Source organism: Poecilia mexicana, unplaced genomic scaffold (genome assembly GCF_051168715.1).
Source record: "Poecilia mexicana isolate PSO_F unplaced genomic scaffold, ASM5116871v1 scaffold_14, whole genome shotgun sequence".
Taxonomy (NCBI): domain Eukaryota; kingdom Metazoa; phylum Chordata; class Actinopteri; order Cyprinodontiformes; family Poeciliidae; genus Poecilia; species Poecilia mexicana.
This window is the reverse complement of record NW_028263383.1, coordinates 10,511,968-10,535,092: the sequence shown is the minus strand read 5'-3', so window position 1 is coordinate 10,535,092 and position 23,125 is coordinate 10,511,968. Positions and strand designations below refer to the sequence as shown.

Sequence of the window (23,125 nt, the reverse complement as noted above, 5' to 3'; positions counted from 1 at the left end):
CTAACATTTTGGCCTTGTTTCTCCTCGTTGCTCCCAGTTCCATGCCCTCCTCGTCTCCGGCCATCCCCACCTGGCTCCGTCCTTTGGTCTCGGTTCCAGCATGGACCCCGGGGCGATTGCCGGTGCAATCCCTGTGAAGCCCGGGCATCAGAAGACGCCCCCCTCAGGCTTCCAGGCGGCGTTGTGGACCAGGCAGGTGCAGCACTGTATGGCCTGCCACCAGCTCTGGCAGTTCAAGGGCTCCACGCTGGCCTTGGCCATCATCACTTTGGAGCTGGAGGCGCTCACTCCGGACTGGTTCTCTGTCTTCACCGACCTACTGAAAAAAGCGCAGGTAAGAGAGCAGCTGAGGCCCACTGGGAGATTAATCCATGGTGTAAATCGTTGCCGCTCTCAGGAATGTGTTTAAATATTGAGCTGAGTTTCAGAAAAACTTGATTAAATTATAAAATAATTAATAGTGCAGAATCTGACTCTTCAATTTGTAGGAAATTCAGTGTTTTAGAAACACTTTAGCTTTATTTTTTATTGAAGTTAAGGAAATGGAGCGCCCTCTATTTAATTTAATGACAACTGTCTTTACTTTGTAGAGTGCCACAGCAGGAGATTTGGGAAGATTTAGCCAAGTTGCTATTTTCTTGCTTTATCTTTTAAAGATTAATACATACTTACGTCATTTGACATCATGTTCACCTGTCTTTCCCATTTTAAAGGAAGGGAAGGATAACAGAAATTGGCATCATTTACGTCATACGTGCTGTGAAAGACTTGGTAGAAAATTCAATGTAGTTGTTTTGTTTCCATCATAATAAAATCTAAAGGCTGGATTTTTCTAAAACATTTTTGTAAAATTATGCTATTAGTATAAAAGTCATTTTTGCACATTGTTACCACAGGTGCTAATAATAGCAGATGGTTCTGCCATTGGGGCCGTACAATAAATCCCAAATGTACCGTAATCACAATATTAATATTGCAAAGGACTGTTTGGAGTGAAATTATTTAATACACTGCAAGTGCGTTTATAATGTCGAGCCAGTTAAACAGTCTCATGTCAGTGGATGCTAAAACTGGTTACAAAAGACATTGTCCAAAATCTCAAAGGCCCCAGAGTGCAGGAATCACATGTAATGAAAGGAAAAGAAAAACGGACCCGTACGTCACGCCTTTTATCGCAATATTTAACAGTATTGACAAATAATGTGCAGGTCTGCTGCTCATCTTTTATAGGAGGCACAATTTGGTGCATTCAGATGGAAGAGATGTGTTCTTTCCTGTTTAAAGAACAACAAAACAAAATGAAATATATGGTTAAAACAGCCTCCTCTGCAGCTCCACCCTCTGTAATTAACCCAGAAAAATAGTTAAGTTTATTTAAATGGAGGCGTAGAAGCCTAGTATTTTATTTCTGAGGCCAATTAAATTGAAAAATAAAAACCCACACATGATGCCGCTTAGAAATCACCTCCGAGCCGTCATTCAACCTGATCCAGTCGTGTTGCTCCTCCCAGGTTGACAGTGCCGAGTTCATCCACTGCAAAGAGATTGTAGACGAGTTTCTACACAGCATGGAGTTCTCTCTGCCCGCCAACGCTGTGTACATCCTGGACGGCTCCCAGATCCAGGAAAAGCAGCAGCAGCAGGTCTGGAGCCCCTCGCAGCGCCACACGGCGGCCAGAAGGGGGCGTGGCGCCAGTGAGCAAGCGGATTTGGATGACTACTATGACGGTTTCAGGCGTTTGTATAACGAGGAGAGTGATATCGAGGAAATGTTTGAATTTGAGCAGAAAGGCGTGTCTCCCTGCCCGCCGCTGCACCCTGCTGGCAACTAGCAGGACGTCAGTCACAATCCAGCTTTTAACAGGCTTCATGATTCCAGAGGTTACTGATTTACAAGCTATTTAGTTTTAGCTCCTCTTCTGCTTTTATGTTCAGCCACATTGAATGTGGATTTGGATACCAGCTAACTCTTATTTTGCTGTGACAACTAAGGAGAATTTAATAAGCTTAACTGTAAAGAAACGGAAATGTTTCTCTTCAGTGAGGTTTGTTTTTGCTCATCAGCCGAACTGTTTCAATACGTTGATGTAAGGAGTTTTATTTTCAGTTTTGTCTTAATCCTGTTTTAGGTTTTTAATGTGAGGTATCTTGGTGCTCAGGTTTCTCTCCAGAGCCACAAAGCACTTTAAGATAAAGTTAAACTTTTTGCAAATATATTTTTCCAGCCTTAGTTTTGTGTATATATAAAACTTGTTCTTAACATGTTTTTTTTTTTACCTTATTTACAAACAGAACCTTTTACTCATATAAGCTTTACTTTGTTTTACTAAATTATGCAAAAAAAATTTTTAGTATTTTATGCTGCAACATGCATTTCCTTCATGCAACTGTCGTTACATATCAAATATGAGCACCTTTTGGGAGATTAGTTCAACACTAGATTGACAAAAGGGGATTAATCTTATGGTATTTTATTTTCAGTATTTTGTAAGTGCATTCAGTGTGAGAGCACAAGTAATGCGAGACTGAAGTTTGGGATCAAGGCGACATGTTTTGATTTAATCAGGCAGAGATTAGCCAGTGCCATGAGTTTTACTTTATCAAAGTATGATGAAAAATGCAGCCATTTGAGCAACATCTTATGTTTCTGAATGCACATCGTGTCTCCACTGCCAAAGCTCTGAAGCTCAAAGACACTGAATACTCACAGCAATAATGTCTGCAATGTGAACTAATTTCTGTTTTCTAAACCTTAAAGATGTTTCATATTTTTATTTGTGTGCTAAGGCAGCTATATCATACGTTTTTTTTTGTTTTGTTTTTTACCACAAATAAACTACAACTTTTAAAAATTTGAAGGGTCTAATGTTTGGTTTGTCGATCTCAAAGAATGGAAGTGGGTTGAAAGGGCTTACATGCTACCACCATCGTATAAATTTGAAGAAAATCAAACTCAATTGATTCCTCCCAGCCGGTGTTCAGGAATGGAATGGTCCTATTTAAAGTAATATAACTAATGGTACAGTTATGGTGTAATTTATGATTAATATTTAGTCAGTTTCTTAATACTTAAGAGTTTGGCAATTCCTCAATGGGGGGGATTTCACTCCATTTTTCTATAAATGTTTCCATTCTGAACCAGAGTTTTTGTTTTCATCAGCAAATTGAAATAAAAACGTTAGCTTCTATGCTATGAGACAGAAAAAGTGACAGTGGATTCCAAATATCAGCTTTTTCCAAGTTCACTTTTAAGCTAGCATTAGAACTGCAGCACAGCTGGCTGCTGCAGGAAGTTAAAGTAGCAGGTTCAGAGTAGTGATGGTTTTTGCACGAATGACACTTAATCTTCAACAATTGCAAATTTACTGACTTTACCTAATGGACTTTAATTCCAAAGTTTAAATGCTCTTCAGAAATTTTAAATAGTTTAAAATTAATAGAAATTTAATTTCAGGGCTGACCAGTTTAAGTAAATTAAACTTTCAAACTGGAGATGATCAAAATGAGTCCAACAAAACACTGTCAAACTGTCAGCCCTTTACAGCAGAATAGGAATGTATAGATCAGAGCTCTGTGTGTACGGCCATATTAAATTACAATACTCTGTAATAAAAAAGACTGGCTGCCCTAGTAAATAGACATACAGTAAGTGATAAACTATTTAAGGCCAAACCTAATTTTTTTTTTCCTGCTTCTCCTTTTCACCAACTAAATGCTGCTTTAAAAGTTATTGGATTGATTATGAACTGGGGTTTAGCCACCAGCCCCATGACTGTTATAAAATAAAAATCAAAAAAGTTCTTATGATTCCCTTTACAATAAGAGTTTAAAAAAACGGTCCTTTACAAAGTAATCAGAAAGTTTAAAAAGTTTTATAGCTTTTCTTAAGGTATTTAATTTTTTTTTTCTTAAGGTATTTTATCAAGTTAATTGTGGTCTGAAACGCGTAGATGTGGCTTCACCTGGGATTAACTTTCCATTTTGCAGCGAACCATGAAACGCGTCATGGCAGCAGAAAGCAGCAGCTGCTGTATAACGTCAGTGATTATCACTCAGCTTTGTTAGCACAGTGTCCTGGTGCTTTAAAGGACACGATGCAGAGCTGCGCACATATTGTGCTGCTGGAAGAGATCCAGTCAGCCCTGCAGGTGGTGCACAGAATAATAGACTTGGCAAGGGATTCGCATAAACAGAGAATCTGTATTACTGTGGTGCGACTTCCTCAGTCTGTTTTAAAAAATTACTGAAGTACTCCAGGTGGAGACACAGAGCGAATCAGAGATATCCCAAAGAGTTTCTAAAACTGAAAAAGATCTTCGCACAAAATCAAGCACTTAAAAATTGGTTTTACAGATCATGCTGATAAAAATGAATAGCAAGGCACATTTTTATTCCTAATGTGAGAGGATCTTGAAACTGCAGAATAGTTTTGCAGTCAACGAAACAAATGGTGATGGAAGCACCATGCCTAAAACCACAAGGAAACTGGGCAGGGTTTATGGGAACACGGAAGTAAAAACCTTCTAGTCTTAAAATGGGGTAAAGGTTCACCATTTAGCAGGACAAAGTCCTTAAATATACCGCTGGAGCAACAAGGGACTAGTTAATTCAAAGCACATTAATGTCCAGTTAAAGTTCAAGCTACAATGTAATAGAGAATCTGTGGCAAGATCTTAAAATTGATGTTCACAAAATGAGCTAGAGCTACTTTGCAAAGAATGGGCAAAAGTGTCATTCTTCAGATGTGCAACGCTGACAGAAACCTACAGATGGTTTTACAAACTGAATACAAATGCATGCCATGTATTTTAGACTTATCTGAAAAAACTATTATAAATATAGAACATACAGTGAAATAAGTGACAAAACACACTCAGTTTGTCAAGGCACTGTACTTCTCCTTTTCACTACTGCACTCCACCTTTAGCAAACAGAGAAACCACAGAGTCTAACAGTGTTGACTTAGAAACAGCAACACACTGAGCAAACAGTGCAGCTGCTTCAGTTCCAAATCGCCTCCATCTGACAGCTGTTTAGGCTGCAGACACGATGAGTGCGTCTTTACCTGCCCGTGTTTCACCACCGTCCTCATCTCCCAGGAGCAAAAGCAGACAAACAAATCAGAGCACAGAGAGGCTTCACATTTCGGAGGGAGGGTTTGCATTTATTTGCATCAACAGACAGTAAATACAGCTGCTCTCTTCTCCATGTCTGAGCGTAAACTCTCCTACAGCGAGTTGAGGCTTAAATGTTTACTGGCTTCATAGTCGTGATTCCACTGGCGTAACAAAACGATCACGCAGGGTTTACAATATAGTTAAGTCACTCACAAATAATGTACACCCTCTTATGGGCTTCTTACATCAGATTCATTAATCATATTAAAAACTAGTACATATTTGCATATTACTGGAAGCTTGGTAAGCTCGAGAAAATATTCACATACATTAACTGACTTACAGCACTAGAATATTGCATAGGTTTTAAGACGTAGGACTACATGTTGTCAGTACCTCTAAATGCAGGTACTCAGTTATTGCTTGACACGCTAAGATTTTAATGTATTATTCACGAATGAGGGACTGATTATACTAAACTAATTCCTCAGGGTTACAAAAAGACAAATTACCTCTGAATATTTTAAATGGCTCATACATTTTTTAAAAAGTTGAGGACCTTTTAATCTTCGATTTGAACGTCGGGCCTATAAAAACTGGGTGCCCCTTATATTTTATATTTTCTTTAAATACATATTTTGCCCATATTTCCAAAATTGTAGTACCACGAAATGACAATGCTTGACAAGATTTAATCAGCTTGGATGGCTAATGAGGAAAGAAAAGATACAGAAAATATTTAAAACAACAAAGAAATTAAAATAAACAGATATATTTATAAAAAAAAAAGTCCAAAGATCACATAGAAAGATCCTGAATCAATGAGATGGCCACTGATGGACGTGAATATTTCTCTCTCTCACCATCTTTCACTCTTTTTCTCTCCTGTGGCTTCACCATCATCATCATCCTCAGTGTCTTTGGTCCATGTGCACAATGTCAAGATGGAATGTCAAAACAAGACAAAGAAAAACAAACAAAAAGAAAACACAGATGTGGTCGTTGCTATGGTGATGGAGGACAAATCCATGGTCGTGTGTGGATGGGTGTGCTGCGCCTCAAAAATTAACTGAAAAACAATGAAACAATAAAGAAAATAAAGTGAATCAATGGCTGACTGGGTTTTTGAAATTTTAAATAAAAACAGTGAAATATAGAAGTTGGAGCAAAATAAAAAAAAATAAAAATCAAGCGTTAGTGATAGGGGGTAAAATAAATAAAGCTTGCCTGTACAATCTGTACAATCACCTCTGTTATAAAATGCCACATTTAATTTGAGGAATTTAATCTGAGAAGATTAGGAAGAACTTTAACAAATCCACAAAATGGAAGACTGTTTCATACGGCCACAGACAGTGTGCATGAGCAGCCACAAGAGGGAGCCACTTCTCTACTTTTAAACTTTCACAATTCAAACCACACAGAAACGAATAACCAGCTGAAGAAAAAGTAGATAAAAAGTCTTTAGTTGAAACTTAATTCTCGAAACAATGACCCAAATTTATTTGCAAGACAAACATCCTGCAACTTTCTGTTAATGGAGATATTCACTAAAATATGCGAAACAGCGAGAAGTTGACAAAAAACCCACTAAATTTATGTGTTTTTATACACTTTGTTAATTCAGTTTGTGCATGGACACTTTCAAATGAGCGGGGTTAATGTTTTAAAACTTTGGATTGTTTTTTACGTGATGAACTTGAACTGAGCACAGCTCTCCCTGAAGTCATTAAACAGGAAGTGAAAGAAAGATGAGGTTTGTGGGCACACACACAATTTAAGCTGTTAAGTACAAATGTTACTTTTTCTGCTGCAACCTGTTATTGATAACTGGGCTCCTCTCCCTTTAAACATAATCAGAACCAAAGACTTATGCCCCAGCAATCAAAAATTGTAAATGAATATCTCAATCTCTTCTCTGCCTACAGCAAATCAAATCTGTCACTTTTGACTTTTCTTACTATAATATAGCCAAGTAAAGTCAAAAGACCAGCAGAGATGTCGCAACGGATTATTTCATCAGCCGACAAATTCAGAATTTTGATCAACATCCTTGTAGAGGCTTTAAAAGCGACTAATTAAAATCATAGTGCAAATAGGCAAAATTATCCAATTTCAAACTTAAGTTACTTTCTCAATTAGATCATAAACATATGGAAATGAAAACATCTTTACTGAGTATTCGGCTACATAAAACTGCAGTTGATGTGATTAAAAAGGTTAACAGGGTGGAAATGCTTTGCAGTGACAATCTGTATAATTGATGCTTCCCATTAATTAACATGAACTACTGGTAGCTCATCTTAAGTGTAAATTTAGTGGAAATATTTCACTGGAACTATAAACATGAAGCTATAATTGGTCCTTGATTTGGGTAAATTTGGGGAGGGTGGGGGGAAAGAAGCCTTTTTCTGGAAGCAGGCACTTTTAAGCAACACATTTTGTGCGAACAAGTGGAAAAACTGGACAGACCAGGAAAGACCTGGATTAAATTTAATAATATGTGTTTAAATTTTCAAGATGAGTAATACAAAATTCAATAATGGAGCTTCTTCATAGACGGCTCACTGCTGATGGCTGACACGTTTTGGTCTTCTGAGAGCAACATCTCACAATTTATTACATTTTATATATTTATTTAGTGAGTTGTATGCAGCTCTCTGAAAAAAAATCACTTATGAGACTGACTGATTTATGTTTACTATATAATGTTACTTTAAATCCACTTTACAATAGTTATTGTTGTGAGTGTGAACTGAAAGTAGTTTGAAATAAAAATGTGCGGCACTTGAACTGCACTAGCACATCTGTAATTTGAACAAGTGTAGCCGTTTCTTGGCTAAACACTGCATCAGTTTTCAGAGCTTTTTGCTGCCTGAGAGCGCGCTGACTGCCTCCACCCCGAGTATCCTGAATAATTAGAGCGAAACGAAAGGAAAGAGTGAAAGCACAGGAAACGTTCAACTTGGGCAGAAAAAAAAGGGAAGACGTTTCCTTCACACTTGCCAGGTCCTTAAAAAAACGCTAAAGTGCTTTATGTTTTGGAGATGATTGCACAACAGCAGAGCTCACTCCTTCACAAAGTCATTAATGAAAGGGTTTGCTGCTGGACATGGCAGAATGTGCACTTCCTGCTTCGAAGTAAGAGAGTTAAACAGCAAAATAAGACAGAAAAACTGCAGCACATCTACCAGCGGACAGCGTTTCAACTCTGAGGCACACAATGGAAGGAAGAAGAGTTGCTGAAAGAAATTAGGAGGCTTGGAAAACGAAGCGTCCTGTTATTAGAAGAAGAATACAGGAAGTGGGTGATTAAGAGGAAGGACTGCCTTACTTTTTCTTGTCCTTGTCTTTCTTGAGGGGTTGAGATGAGAGCGTCTCACATGCCACCTTCCTCCTGTTGAAGGCATTCATCTCGTCCTCCAGCTCCTTCCGCTTCTCCTCCACCTTCCTCTTCTCATCCTGGTGCATCCGCTTCAGCTGCTCAAACTTTTCATGGAGCTGAGCCGAAACAAAAACAAAAGTTTGCATTTTTATGTGTCATGGCTACATTTAATATTCAAATGTGGATCACAAGTTTATGTGAAATAAAACCTTTTAAGTTAAAGGTGAAAGAAATTGAAACCAAATTTTCTGTGTCTCTAAAAAAGTTTCAGATTTCTGTTCTTGTTTCTTGTTTTATTGTAGATTCAGCAACTGCAACTTCTCTCTCACTGTTGTGGAGGAAGTTAATGTGCTAAAAAAATATTAAAACTGAACTAGACAAAGCTTTACCCCACACAGGTAACTGTTCTGCATTAAACTTCAGTTCTGTATTTGACTCTACATTGGTTCATTCTTCTCCAGCTTCGTATCAAATGTTCTGACTTTTCCAGACTCAGTTCTCGTGTATCCAAATTTATTATTAACAAAAGTGATGAAGCACTGTGAATTCAGGCTCAATATTTCTGCAGTAGTCAGGCCTTAACCTGGATGCTGCCATAACCAGAGAATGACTGGAAGGAATCACCAAATGCATCAAAAAAGCAGATGAATTAACAACCAGACCAGCATATTGAGAGACCAAAGGATGAATGGATGGATATCTTCAAAAAATAAATAATAAAATTGGAGCCACTATCCACAAAGTACATGCTTTAAATTCATATCTTCTTTTAGTATTTGACAACCCCCTCACTGTGGTGTGCTAATTATCCCACAAGCATCTGATGAGTTCAGCTCCTCTAAAATAAAACTCAGTCCACCAAACCTGACAGATAACTGTGTGCACATTTTCCTGTTTTTCAGGACACAATAAATGCTTTTTCCACTCACATATCACACCAAAACTTTAACAAAATGTTGTTTATGAGGAATACAACATGACACTGAAAACTCTCTGCAAGTTTCTAAATCGATACTCTGCCAAAAGTGATCATATTGTAGACAGAAGTGCAAAAAAGTAATTTTACAAATCATGTTCAGAATAGTGCACTATATAAGCCATAGCACAAGTAAAATGGCAAACAATATTAGCAATAAGTAAAGGCATTTTATTTTGGAGATGTTTATCCAAATTCCAAACATCATCTATGGCACCTTAAGTACTTCTAGATTTAAATCCACATCTGAAATGAACGGAATGATCTGACCCTAAAAATGTCAACACAGCATTTTGTATAAACGTTCAACTTTATTCTAATACAGCCTGCAGTGTTTAACATCCTGGGAAATCGATGCATTACTATAGAACTCTGAAACAATATCCATGAATGAATGTTCATACACCAGAGAGGCCAACGAGCAAAGAACCAAAGAACCACGGCTGATTCTATCAAAAGAAAAACCAGAGAAGAGGTGGAGCGTGGAAAAAGGAAAAACTCATTACAGTTTGTTTCAGATCATGATCTCCGGTTTAAAACAGTAAGGCTGCCTTGGTAGAGGCTGAAGACGTCTCAGTTCAACCTGAGACGTCTTCTGGTGGCAAATGATCACAAAAACTAAACCCAATCCCAACTTCAAAAACATTCACACCTAAATCAAACTTATGGATGAGATACTAACTAAAGAATATTTTTATTTCTTAATTGTTAGGAAGTTTGAGCTGAGCTGCCATTACCCAGAACTGTTGCTGTTCTGTCGGTTAACAAGACCAGCTCTGAGTTTTCTTAGCTGTCTTAACTAAAATTTGTCATCATAATCTACATCATGGGATATTACATTTCTATTATATTTCTCTTTGCTGCTGGTTAAAACAGGAACTGTCAGATGATTCTAAGGAAAACTGAAGGTCCAGCTCATGTGAAGCAACTTATTTCTCACTTACCTCTCGTTCCTTTTCTTTGAGTTCTGCTTCGGTTTCTTTTACTTTGTTTACGAACATTTGCCTCATTTCTTCTTCTTTACGTTGCAGGTCCCCTAAGAACTCTTTCCTCTTGGCTTCGTATGTTTCTTGAAGACTGCAGGAATGAAACGAGACGCAAAAGAGTTAAAAATAGAGAAAGTTATTGTTGCCAAACAATAGAGATTGTTTTCTGACGTTGGCATTTGAGCAGTTGTGTGGTTCTGCACTCTGTCCATCCCAGTGGACTGAGTGAGGTTCTCCGTCTACCTGAAGGGCTGGCTGTCTGGGTCTGTGTCTTTAAAGCCCATCTCCTCCAGTTTGCAGCGCCGGTACAGCTCGTAGTGGCGGGCGTGCGTCTGCTCCCTCAGATCCTCCATGTTGACCCGGATCAGCATCTCTCGGAGTTTTACAAAGTCACAGTGGCTCTCGTTCTCAACTAAAAGAGAAAACAAACACACATTATAATTAGATCTGAAATTTGCAGTGTTGCTCACTTTTCAAATCAAATCCCCATAAATCCTCTGAGCTTCCGTTTAGCTCACTTTATATCATCAATACATTACTACAAAAAAAATATTTATACTGAACTTGTTCAAACTTTGTTGTGAGAACAATAAACTTTATTAGGTGTTCATCAACTAACAGGCCATGGTTATAATGACTGCTAAGTGGAGGGAAGAGGAGAAATGGTTTTCAAACTTTCTGTCAAATAAAAATCTAGAAAGTGTGGGACGCATCTGTGTTTATAGCTGCAGGCTGCTGTATGTCACCATCAGCTTCACACATATAGATACTGAAATTCATGTCTATTCTTTAAAAAAACAACAAAAAGCTCAAGCTGAACTGGCATTTAACAGATTTTATTCCTTAACTCCAACCACATTCCCATCAGCTCTGACCAGATTCCCCTCCATGGCTGAGGAAAAACATCCCCACAGCATGATGCTGCCACCGCCAGGTCTCTAAGTGGAGATGGTGTAATATTTTAATATATTTCATTCTTGGAAGCCTACTCCAAAAACTGTTAATGTGATCTTCATAATGTGAAATGAAAAAGGTTGATTCTATTCACTATTTAGGATTCTTTTAAAGGCAACAGGCCAAATAAACATTTATTTATAAAACATCTTTTCTATTGGGCAGTCCCCTAACAACTCAGAATTCATTAATATTTATAGCTTTACAAAAAAAGTGGAAAATTTCAGGGAACATAAAATCTTTTATAAAGCACCAAGTTTTGATTTCAAGCCAAAACTAATAACCGTTTAATTTTTAAGTCTTAGTGAGTTGCTCCGAGTCAGATTACTTCAGGAAAACAGCAGGACGCGTTTCCTGACTGAGACAGACGAAGAGGTGTTTATGCTGCTCTAGGAATCATTTCTGTTCTGCTGAAGCCAAACGATATGAACAGTTCTGGAGAAGTCGCCTCCTCCTGTTAGTTTGAGCTCAGCTTATGAAAAACATGGACGCTGTGTGAGAGCAGAGGAACCACATATTAAGTGGCAGAAAGCATTTATTTCAAAAGGAAAATATTTCAGACATTTCATGGAATAAAATTTAATGTTCCCATTTTTGTAAAGGTCCATGAAAAGAATCCCAACAGACCCACAAGGTGGACAAGAAAAAAACAACTTCTGAGGTTTTTGGGACCATCAAATGCCTGCTTTTAGCTCCGTAAGTAAGAGGAAAATCTACAAAGCTTTGTTGAATTGAAATCAAACTACAATCCCATCTTTACCCAAGGGGCATGTGCAGACTGAAAGTACATGGACTACACGGGTCATGACCCCACACATGGCAGCGAGGGGGTAGGGGAAGGCGGGTGTTTAAATGCCACAACAGGCTGCAAGACTTTAAAATGTAAAAACCACCATGTGACTTTCAAAGCAGCCTGACTGGTGAAAAATGACAACTCAAACATATCAGCTAAGCAGAATAAAATTTCCATATTAGTCAAGGCAAAAGAGAGCAAATAAACAATCCCAGAAACTCTACATTTATTTTTAAAACATCTTTAAGAAGAAGCCTAATAACCCATCAGGAGAAGCGTGGTAAAAAAAAGAAACCAGTGCGTTCAGTTCAGGAGCTGCCTGCTCATTGGGTTCCTAATCTCCTCCCTGTTCTGGCCTCCTGCTGAGAGAAAGCCCAACCCTGTGACTGACGGCAGAGCTCAGCCCGCAGGGAGCAGAGCAAGGAAATCTGCTGACAGCGGAGAGGCTGAATCCTGGTGCCAGCAGGCATCCTGAGGAGAGGCTGGGCTACAATTCACATCGTCTGTCATTTCAACTGTTGGGGTAAAAAAAAATAAAATAAAATCCTGTCCTATTTTTAACCATCGATTTTTAAAATGCAAATAATAATATATTTGATTGTGTTTTGTTTTCATTTGGTCTAATTAATATTCAGTCTGAAAAAGCTGAACAGAGAATCCACACTGCGCCTTCACTAACAAGCTGATAAATGCATGTGATTTTTTTCTCCGCAGTCACAGGAACCAGTGTTGCCCCAGTAACTACAAGGAAACGATACAATGAAACGACTACACTTAAATTATGAACGATTCGACCGCTGTGACTCTCAGATTCTGGAGTTACAAATGCCACTTGAGCCAAATTTTTTAGATCATGGAACATTTCAACAATTCAAGTAATCAGAAGTAGGGAAAACTTTTAACTGAGGTGTGTCCTGGTGCAGCAAGCCGCCTGACTGGTCTGATAACAGAAGCTACAAAATACAGGAAATAATCTAATCCTGGCCTTTTAATGATGACTTTAGTGAGGCTCATTTAAACTGGTTGGTTTCCAGGCACAGACTCAGATTTTAAACAGCACTGAGGTTGTAGTGTTACTTGTTTAAAAAAAAAAAGATAATAATTGTAATGTGTGTTTGGGAACATTCTGTTGAAACATCCCATTCAGTCCAATTTTTTTACCCATCTGACCAAAGTTTTTATCCAGAACAGATCCTAGTTAGGATGATCAAGAAAAACCTAGAAAGCACCAAATTCAAAGCTGAACTGAACTTAAAACTGCTGGAGCAGAAACGCCAAACCTCAAACCGAGACGACTTTACATCAACACTAAGACAGAGAGTGTTAACTAAGGAATAAAAAATAAATTAAAAAAATATCTACATTTTGACATTTGAATAAAGTTTGCTGCATCAGAGGAGAAAAAGGTTGAGCTGTTTGGATTTAATGAAGAATAGTTTGTAGGCAAAGTTATTATTTGAGCACTACCATTTATTATTATAAAAAGAAGAAGAAGAAGGTCAACGATCCAGTTTATAGTTTACAGGATCTTCCTGAAAGCTACAAAAGCTTCTGGAGCATATTAATGAGGGTCTATATATGTTTGTAATTTAAACTTACACCCCAAATCCTGTTGAACAATCAAGAATAATAGTTCCAGTTTAATAATAAGACTGCACTGGAGAAAGAATGATTTAAAATAATTAGAAACCCAAAACTGAATAAGAAATTTATGATCATCAAAAGACGTTCATTTTTAACCTAATGGTATAAGAGAGTTTATTGGAGTGTTTCTGAATAAATGGGGTTCCGGTGAATCAAGAACATCTAAGTACTCATAATGTTCATGTCATTAAATGCATTTTAAAAGTCTATAACCCAAATATCAACTGTCTGACATTCCCAACCCGACAGCATTGCAACATGATGACTGAGAATGAAATGCATTCTTTGCATGCATGTGTTGCTTCCAGACATCCATTTTCACACAAAGCACTTGGAAATGTTTTTGCAGCATAACAAACACTCGACCATCAGGCTTCAGAGCAGAAATACCAGAGCTCTGCCCCATGTCACACAAGTCAGGAAGCACAGAGATAACGGAGCCATGAGATCCTGAGGGAAGACAAGCACACACTCACCGAGCTCCCTACAATTACTCTGTTTTTGTCACAGCACAGTCCTTCCTCTGTCTCTTCAAGGAGATGGAAATTTCTCATGGCTCTTTTCAAGAGGCTACACAACCAATCTATATGACATCTGGCATGAACTAACGGTTTTCTCTGATGGAGCTCCTCATTTCAGCCAACAGAGAGAAAACAGAGGCCTGCTGTTCTGCACCTCCTGGCTTTACATTCGCCTAAAAATGTGTTGAAAAAATAATAAATAAATGTGATACATTTTTCAGAAAAATACAAAAAAGTGAATCTTATATCACTTTGAATTTAGCCGTTTCATGCTCAGCAGAAATGGATGAATAGTGGCAGAAAAACAAAAATCTAACCTAATTGCTTTCTACAAAGTGTCATTAGCTTCTTAGCTAAACAACTGTTAAAGGCCAAATTAAGGGTAAATAAAAGTTTATTAGCCACCTTTTAACTGAGATTCATACTTTCCAACATCGTAAATGTAGAAAATGTCCAGCTTAAAAGTGAAAGTAGGCCGTTTTCAACTGCTGTTAATCTGTTCCTGAGCTGTTGCTTTGTTGTGACTCCAGAACAAACAAAATCTGTCCCCCAGGAAGAACACAAAAAGCTTCATAAATAACCAGCGAGCATCCTCTGAGGGTTGGAGAATGAGAATGGTCAGAGCATAATGGGAAGAGGGGTTCAGCCAGAGAGAGCAGTAAACCGAGGAGGAGAGGAGGGAGCCAGTTCCTGAGAGGCGCTCCCACATGAGCAGTAACATTCTCACTGTGCATCTCTGTCACGTTATTAAATTAAACTGTTTACCAGCACTGACAAACACTGAGGAATGAGGAGTGGAAGAAGAAAACTCCCAAGAAAGCGGACACTAGAGGTGACATCTCTATAAAAACATGTTCCAGGTAAAAAGCCACAGACACACAGAAAGCCATACAGATCGAAAACTAACAGATACCAGCAAATATTAGCAACTTCATAAAGGAAGCCATTTACCCTTCTGCCCTTTCACTACGTTTTCCCACACAGGAAATCACACGTGGAACATTAACAGGGCGAGTAGAAATAAATCGGCCAACAAAGTGTGCAGTTCACACTTTGCCACAGGCAGTTTATCACCGTTGACACAGATATGTGCTCAACTGCAACTAGACACTAAAAAACACACAGCTAAAGCAGAACTCAATGTTAAAGTTGCTTAGTCTTTGAACAAAGACGAAGATATTTTGAAAAATAGACAAATGAACAAGGGATAAAAAAGGAAAATGCTAAGATTATTTAAGTTCCAGTAAGAATCTATTGCTTTACCTTGGCCAAATGTATAAAAAAAGAAAAAGAAAAAGTTTGAGTTTGAGTGTAAACTCAAAAACTTACTTTTAATGTACTTACTAAATCTTAAATTTTGGTTCTGCTTTTACCATGAAAAGACAAGAATCCCACAGCAATATGAGCAAATTAACATTTCACAAATGTAAACCAAGTAAATGGTGACACTCATTCTACATATTATTACAAAACAGTTGCAAAATGTCTGAACTTATTTCTTTTCAGGACACATGCGAGTCGCTGTTGTCCTAATATTTTACATCCAGTGTTTCACAATATTACCAGTAGCTACAGCATCCTGATCCGTTTATTCAATAATCATATTCTTATTAGAGGATAAAACATTTTCACCAGCAAAAAAAACATTTAGTGTGACTAATTTTCTCAGCAAAGAAAATAAAAACTGGTTAATTGTAATCTTAGGAATTCCTATAAATTGCACCTACTGGTGATTCACATCTACTTTAAGGTTGATCAGAATGTTAAACAACTTATGAAATATTTTGAATATAACAATTTGACCTACTCTTTGTAATGGTGAAGACAAAATATTCCTTTAAAGTATTACGTAGTTCATAACTTCATGACTGGAAATAACTACAGGGAAAAGCTACCAAATCTGACCTGACCTGAAATGCACAACCCAAATTTAAACAAAACTAGACAATAAAAATAAATGTTGGTATTGTGAATGTTTTTTGTTTAGTTGTTTTTGGGTGTTTGAGGCATCTAGTCAACTTTTGCTTCAAGAAACTATGAATGAAATGTTAATTAAACTCATTGGTATTTAGACCAACCCTAGTCTGGTACTCCATCCGTATGATCTCCAACAGGACAAGCATTCAGCACAATCCTGTTTGCTTGTGTGAAACAAACACACCCTTCTTGTGACTGAGCAGCTCTTACCTTGCACCACTCCCCAGGGATACTGTCTGGCCCTCACTGTTTTGTTCCCCACTTTGACTTCTTCCACGCTTCCGACCACAGCGAATGGCAGGTGGGCCTGCACAGGCAGAAAGGCCCATAAATGTTAGAAAGATCAAAAGATCCAGCTGCAACCAGAGACATAACCAGGGGGTTCCAACTTGGCCTACATCTTCCATGTTACAATTTTATGCCCCTTGCTTTTCCTCATTTACACCACAGAAATAGTTTTCTGAATGCAACATCTTTTGCATCAGCTTTACTGGAGGTGATAATTTAAACACAAGCCTCTGATGAAGGTATTTTAATTGTTCCTTTAGACACGGCGTCTCTGTGGGACCGACAGCAGGGGGCCGTGTGGAAAACAGACCCAACATGCTTCCTCAACAGTTTGATGGCGAGCTGAAACCAGCTGGGATGAAGCTAAGGGGGACAAGATGGTGGGCGTGGGCACTGATGCAACAGACTATAAATAGATCAGGAGAGTGAGGATAAAACCGCTGAATTAAATGCACTCTCATTTGTGCATCTGAACATAAGTGGGTGAGTGTTGGTAAACTGAAAACATCTCATCATTTAGAAACTAAAATAAAAATGGAAACCTTCCCAGGAAAATCAGTTCCACTAGTTTTATTTCAACACTTTTGCAGTATTTCATTGGAATTATTTGTGACTTTTTTTTCACAGTCATAAAATTATGTTTTTTGGAGTAAAATGATTAGTTTTACTTGCATTTTTTATTATAGAAAGAAAACATAGCAGAAATTGTAGTTACCTTTAAAAGATGATAGAAAATATAAGGCTCACGTATCTGTTAAATGATATTTGCAGCTAAATGTGGAAACTGGTGCTCCAGTATGCAGTGCAGCAGTAATATACAGCACAACCCTCAAGTTTCCCAAAGTTTCAGTTCCAAAATATCTAATTTTATCATGGATTTAAGGCAGACATGGCAACTTGGAACACAGGTAAATAAATGAAGGAAAGTAGGAAAAATATTTTTATACAATCCATTTCCTTTTTCTGTATTTATCCTACTACTATTACGCCTACTACTTTTGTGTAAAGAAAAAAAAATACATTCGGATCATAGTAACAACTAATAGCATTTTGCTGTGTCACTCTGCAGATAAATAAATAAAAATCTGTTGGCTTGCAAAATGACACCACTAAGGTAACATTTCATGCCAATCTTAAAAGAATCTCTGAATTTGCCAGATGTTACCATCCAACTTCTGTAAAGCAAAACAAAACGTGACTTACGTTCATGGAGGCGTTGATCTCACTAACGGCTTCATCGTCTGTCGGGAACTGATAGATCTGGACGCCGTTGCTCACGAGTTCACTCATTATCTTGATTTTGAATTTATGAAGCTCGCTCTTGGAGATTGTGTCCGCTTTGGCAATGATAGGAATTATATTGACCTAAAGAGAGGATGAAAACACCCAAAAGGATAGACTGTGAAAAAGCTGCATCGTAAGAAAGAAAAATAAAAAAATCTCCAAAGCTGAGGGCTAAAAAAAGAGCCATGTTGGAGTCATCAAGCCTCCAGCAAAAGAGGTTATTTGATTACTCTTACACATATTTACCACAGGTGGCAGGAAAGCGAAACAGTAAATAAGTTCAGCTAGAACTGATGGCCATTCATAGAACAAGCTGCCATTATGAAAACAAACTGCATTCCTTGCAGAATCAGCAACAGATGTGCAGAAATAAATATAATTTGTCTGCATTCCTCCATACAGCTGGTTCGCTGAAAATCTATCTGGGATGATGTGAAAACTCCCACAGATCCACTCAAATCAATCCCACAGTGAGCCTCTGAGCAAAAGCTAGCTCTCATTAGGAGTCAAATTACAATCTCATCACACTTTGCTGGATCATTAATCTGCAGCTGGGCACCCCAGCATCATGTTCTCACACTTACTTAACAAACCGTGTTCTCTAATCGCTACCCAGGACTGATAACGGGTTGTACGTCTCCTGAAGGAGATTGGGAGGACATGTAGGCCAAGGAAGGAGCGGACAGTGATGTTTGTTCACTTCCCACAGCCGGGTTTTCCCAGCTGACCAGAAAGCCAAAATAGCTCTGCTTGCTGTGAACAACCAGGACCACCAGCTGTAAATACATTTCAGTTCACATGTAGGAAAAATCACTAGAAAAACAGCCGTGGATGCAGTTTGAGACACTTTGCGTTTTATTCAATAAGTGACGCTTTCGATTTTGACCTCCCTAAACCAGCAGAATATTAATGGCAGCACACTGAACCTTTAGCGGACAAAAATACTGAACAAGCAACGTGGGGAAATATTAGTAACAGTTTTAGAGGATATGCTATTGGTTATTTAATTCTTGGTATTGTTATGAACTTATTGGACCTTTTTAACTAATTTTCAATGGGAACCAACCAAAGCAGCTTAATACCTAGAAAATAATTATTTATATATTGCATGTAATGTTTTAGCTACTAAAATACATTAATTATTTATCCACTCTCAAGTTCAATAAGTGTAATTTAGTTCTAAACATAATGAAGTTGATTCAGGAAACAAGTCATAAAGCATAAAACAACTAATTATAATTCACTCAATTGAGACTGTAATATAATCAAATATAGAAAAAAATCTTGAATTGAAAACTTCATTAAAAGTCTTGATCTTTTTTTAACAGTGTGTACAATGTTATATACAAGATCATAATTTTTTTCTCCTTATGCAAGTTTAATAAGTTTTCTTTTTCCCACCCGTCACATGAATACATGGCAGACATACATACACATATATATATATATATATATATATATATATATATATATATATATACACATATATATATATATATATATATATATATATATATATATATATATATATATATATATATACACACACACACACACACACACACACAGATCAATTCTCTTTAGTTTTCAGACTAAACTTTATCTGACAGTATAGAATGCAATTTATTTTACCATCAAGTTATTCTGCACTGTCAAAAAAAAACTAAATTTTACCGAATCTCCTGTTTTAAGTTAAATGATAAAATAAAAGCAGGTTGGAATCAGTGAAGTACATCTAGCAAAGGTAATCCATATCAAGAGCAATGCAAAATTATACAAAATACGTGAACAAAAGCAACAAAGCTAACCATTTCATGTTTCATGTCCTCAACTGTCATCAACATGCTAATATTGCAGCCCGTCAGAGTGACAGTGACCTAAACAAAGGTGCTCAGTGTGTTGCATCACCTGCTAGCAGATAAATCTTGTAAATATGTAGAGGCGAGAGCAGCAGGATGGATAGGAGTATGGATGGTGTATGTAATGTCTCTGACCGCTGTGTTCATGAATTTGGAAATATAAATACATTGAGACATTACCTCTCATTTTAATCATTTTCAAGGCAAAAGCTGAGCACAAACATAAGTTGGAGCTTTAATTTTTAAAAACACAATCAGCCAAGAATAAAACACTGAGGCTTCAAACTGTAAACAGCTCACCAGTTTCAACTTGAAAATCTAGAAAACTTTAGCTCAGGTAAATGACATCCTCTTTTCACAAAAGCAGGTACAGACTTGGCCGTGTGTGCTGTGATTATTTGGATTGTGTCAGTAGACAGCTGGCAAATGTCATGTGCCAGGATTTGATCATCCTATTGGCTGTTAAACAGCTCTGAAGCTCAGTAGTCAGCTCAACTGACTCACCATGAGTTCTGATATTTGGATCTCTTCCCTTTATCTGAAGTGTGAACAGGTTTAGTCTTAGCTCAAAATTGTAGCCTGGCTTCCCTTTTCAAGGCTTTAACAACGGCCAAAGTTTTGTGAATTGGGTTAAGTCGTAATAAACAAAAAACCTAAACTAATTCTGAAGTTATCTTTTGAACCATTCATTTTATATATTTTCCCTGAACACAATCCAGTTTCTGTTCCTTGAGAGCGAGTCTTGGCTAAGCTGGCAGTCAGTGCTATGAATAGTATCGGCAGGTATTTGGCAGGCATGAATTGAAGGTTGGCAGAGGTAAAGGTTCTAGTTACACGAGCTCCATCTGTTTATTCAGGATTTATTATTTGTGCACCGGCAAAAAAAACCAACGGCTCAAAGACTGCCTCAGTCATTCGTGCAGCAGAGCTGTCAGTAGCCATAACAAAGAAACACTGTGGGGGTGGCAAGCAAACCATCTCAGAGCAAGAAACTGTGCATCAAATTGATGATGCAACAAATGTTTGATTACTGAAACCGTCTTATGACTTGATGTTAATCATATAAAACTACAAAAACTTTGTCTTCAAACCATTAAAAATAGTTTTAATGCATTGCAGTCATTTAATGAACTATTACAATTTTTTTTAATTGTCTCCGTCTGTCCTATTACTTTTTAAAAGATTTTCATGATATACACCCCATTAATTAATTATGCTATAGCAATGTAGCCATAATCTGACTTATTTCAGGTAAAAATATTTCCAACCAAAAATAAAATGCAAAAAAACTACAGGTTCTACTTTTCCGATCTTTAAAAATCAAACTGATTTACTTCAAGCTCTCTCTATTTTGAGAAGAATATTTTCATCATATTGTCTGGCTGGACTAATGCCAGGGGTTGCATGCCAATACTGTCAGTAGTAAAACTTGCACGAGAGCAATGAAAATGTCAGAAATCAATATGTTTGAGTGTGACTATTGACTAGAAAACAGCTGATTATTGACCTGCAAACATGTCAGCTGTAGCCATGTCAAAGTAAAACTTAAATGTATTAGACATGCCACCCAGAGGACAATTTTTAAAGGTTCTTATGAAAAGGTTTTTGGATTACAGTCAAAACAAAAGCAAAGAGTGAAAGATGAACTGAGAAAACAGCAGTGACTTGAAGCAGATTTATGTTTGAGCAACCCTGACTGGAAGAAAACGGCCTTGTCCATATCAATGAACACTCCATGTAGAAGCTGTCATGAAGTCAAAAAGACTCAACGGTTATCAACTTTAGTTTGAAGTCAAAGAGGTAATGAAGTCAAAGACAGGAAAAAAGTATCAGAAGGTTTAGAAAAGGAAACTATAGGGAAAAAAATGCATGCAACGTTTTCCAGAAAAGTTGCCGTTTTATCCTTTACAGAATTTCATTTCTGTGTCAACATGCAGGATTAGCAGATATTGGAGGTCTTTTGGAAATATCAGTTAAGGTTAGGATCTACTAATTCTTGCCCTGTGATTAGCTAACTGTGCTAGTAGCCAACATAAGATGTTCAACAGTTCAAAAGCTTTGCAATGTTGTCATTTTTATTTTACATTCATAGTGAAATCTTTCTTAACTGCAGAGCTGAGTAACCCATACTACTCTTTGTCACACACCTGTTATAATAACCCACCTGGTTGAATTAAAAAAACCTTCTTATGGTTCATGTAAACTTATATTAGCAAATCAAAACTCCTTCTCACATCTTAGGCAGCAATTTTCATTTTTTAATAACTGTAGAAATTACCATGAGAGATTGTACATTAAATTTTAAAAGATTGTGAGCTAAACTTGGAGGAATTTATTATATTTGCATATTTTCAGAGATGCTAATCCTTTGTTTAATTCTAACATTGGTATGTTCGTGAATCTGCATTGTGCCTTTTGGAGACAGCATGCTCTGCAACTAAAACACTTTTATAAAGTCAATTTTTAAAACAAAACAAAAAAAAAAGAACAAAAACAACTCACGTTACCTCCAAATAGCTTTTCCTGAAACTCTACCACCAAGTGGAAATTTAAGATTTTTTCCTTTCAGGACAAAGAATCCACACCCTGACAGAGACAGATGAGGAATCCCAGCAGTTCATTCAAATCCCCTCCATTCAAAGTGAAGGAGAGGCTTGGATTTCAGGTAAGCTGGAGTTAGTTTCTAGGCCATAGGGCAAAAGTGTGTGCATGTCACTTTTGTATACCTTGCTGTCCAGTTTCTTCATTGTGACCAGGTCCAGGGACTTGAGGGAGTGTCCTGTTGGGGCGATGAAGTAAAGGCAGATGTGGATCCTGGTGTCATGGTAGTTAAACAGTGAGCGTTTGATTTTCAGCTCCTCCTGCAGATAGTTTTCAAACTGGGTGTCGATGTAGTCCACGATTGGCTTGTAACTGTGGACAGAGCCAAAGACAACCGGATTTATGCCTTTTTGCTAAAGCTAAATATTTTCCTTCCCATTCATGTGTTGATAATGAATATGTAAGGAAATATGAACTTGTCGCTGAATAAACAAACCAGGAGAATTATGTTTTCAGTTACTGTGTGTTCTGATTCAATGCCAAGATCTCGGCTTTGTACAGCTTAGTTCCGATCAAAATGATCTTACTGACATCTGACTGAAACGCTACAAATCAGCCTGTTCTCTGTGGGATATAAACATGAAAACTTCACTTCGGTCATGTTTTTCTCATGAGAAATTTAAAGACGTGGATAAAACCCAGAGTTTTTCTAAAAGTCAAACACTATTACAAACAGACAGCAACAGCATAATGTTTCTTAACACCATAGAAGAAGTTTCTTTAATCAACAAAAGAAATTT

General features: G+C 37.4%; 1 protein-coding gene across 2 annotated transcripts in view; it reads right to left on the bottom strand.

Annotated features, from left to right (window-relative positions):
- Positions 1–30: 30 nt before the first annotated feature.
- The window catches only part of septin8a (septin 8a), a 37,658-nt gene continuing 14,563 nt past the window's right edge, over positions 31–23,125 (bottom strand). Inside the window, exons 4-10 of one of the 2 annotated variants that reach the window (XM_014999204.2) lie at positions 22,511–22,697; positions 17,845–18,006; positions 16,564–16,660; positions 10,708–10,876; positions 10,423–10,555; positions 8,452–8,618; positions 31–319 (exon numbers count right to left, since the gene is read on the bottom strand). In XM_014999204.2, the coding sequence (XP_014854690.1) occupies positions 148–319; positions 8,452–8,618; positions 10,423–10,555; positions 10,708–10,876; positions 16,564–16,660; positions 17,845–18,006; positions 22,511–22,697 (1,087 nt within the window). In that variant the 3' untranslated portion in view covers positions 31–147. Of the gene's footprint in view, positions 320–5,143; positions 6,187–8,451; positions 8,619–10,422; positions 10,556–10,707; positions 10,877–16,563; positions 16,661–17,844; positions 18,007–22,510; positions 22,698–23,125 lie in introns of those variants that run through there. The other variant, XM_088012769.1, reaches the window with a different exon arrangement.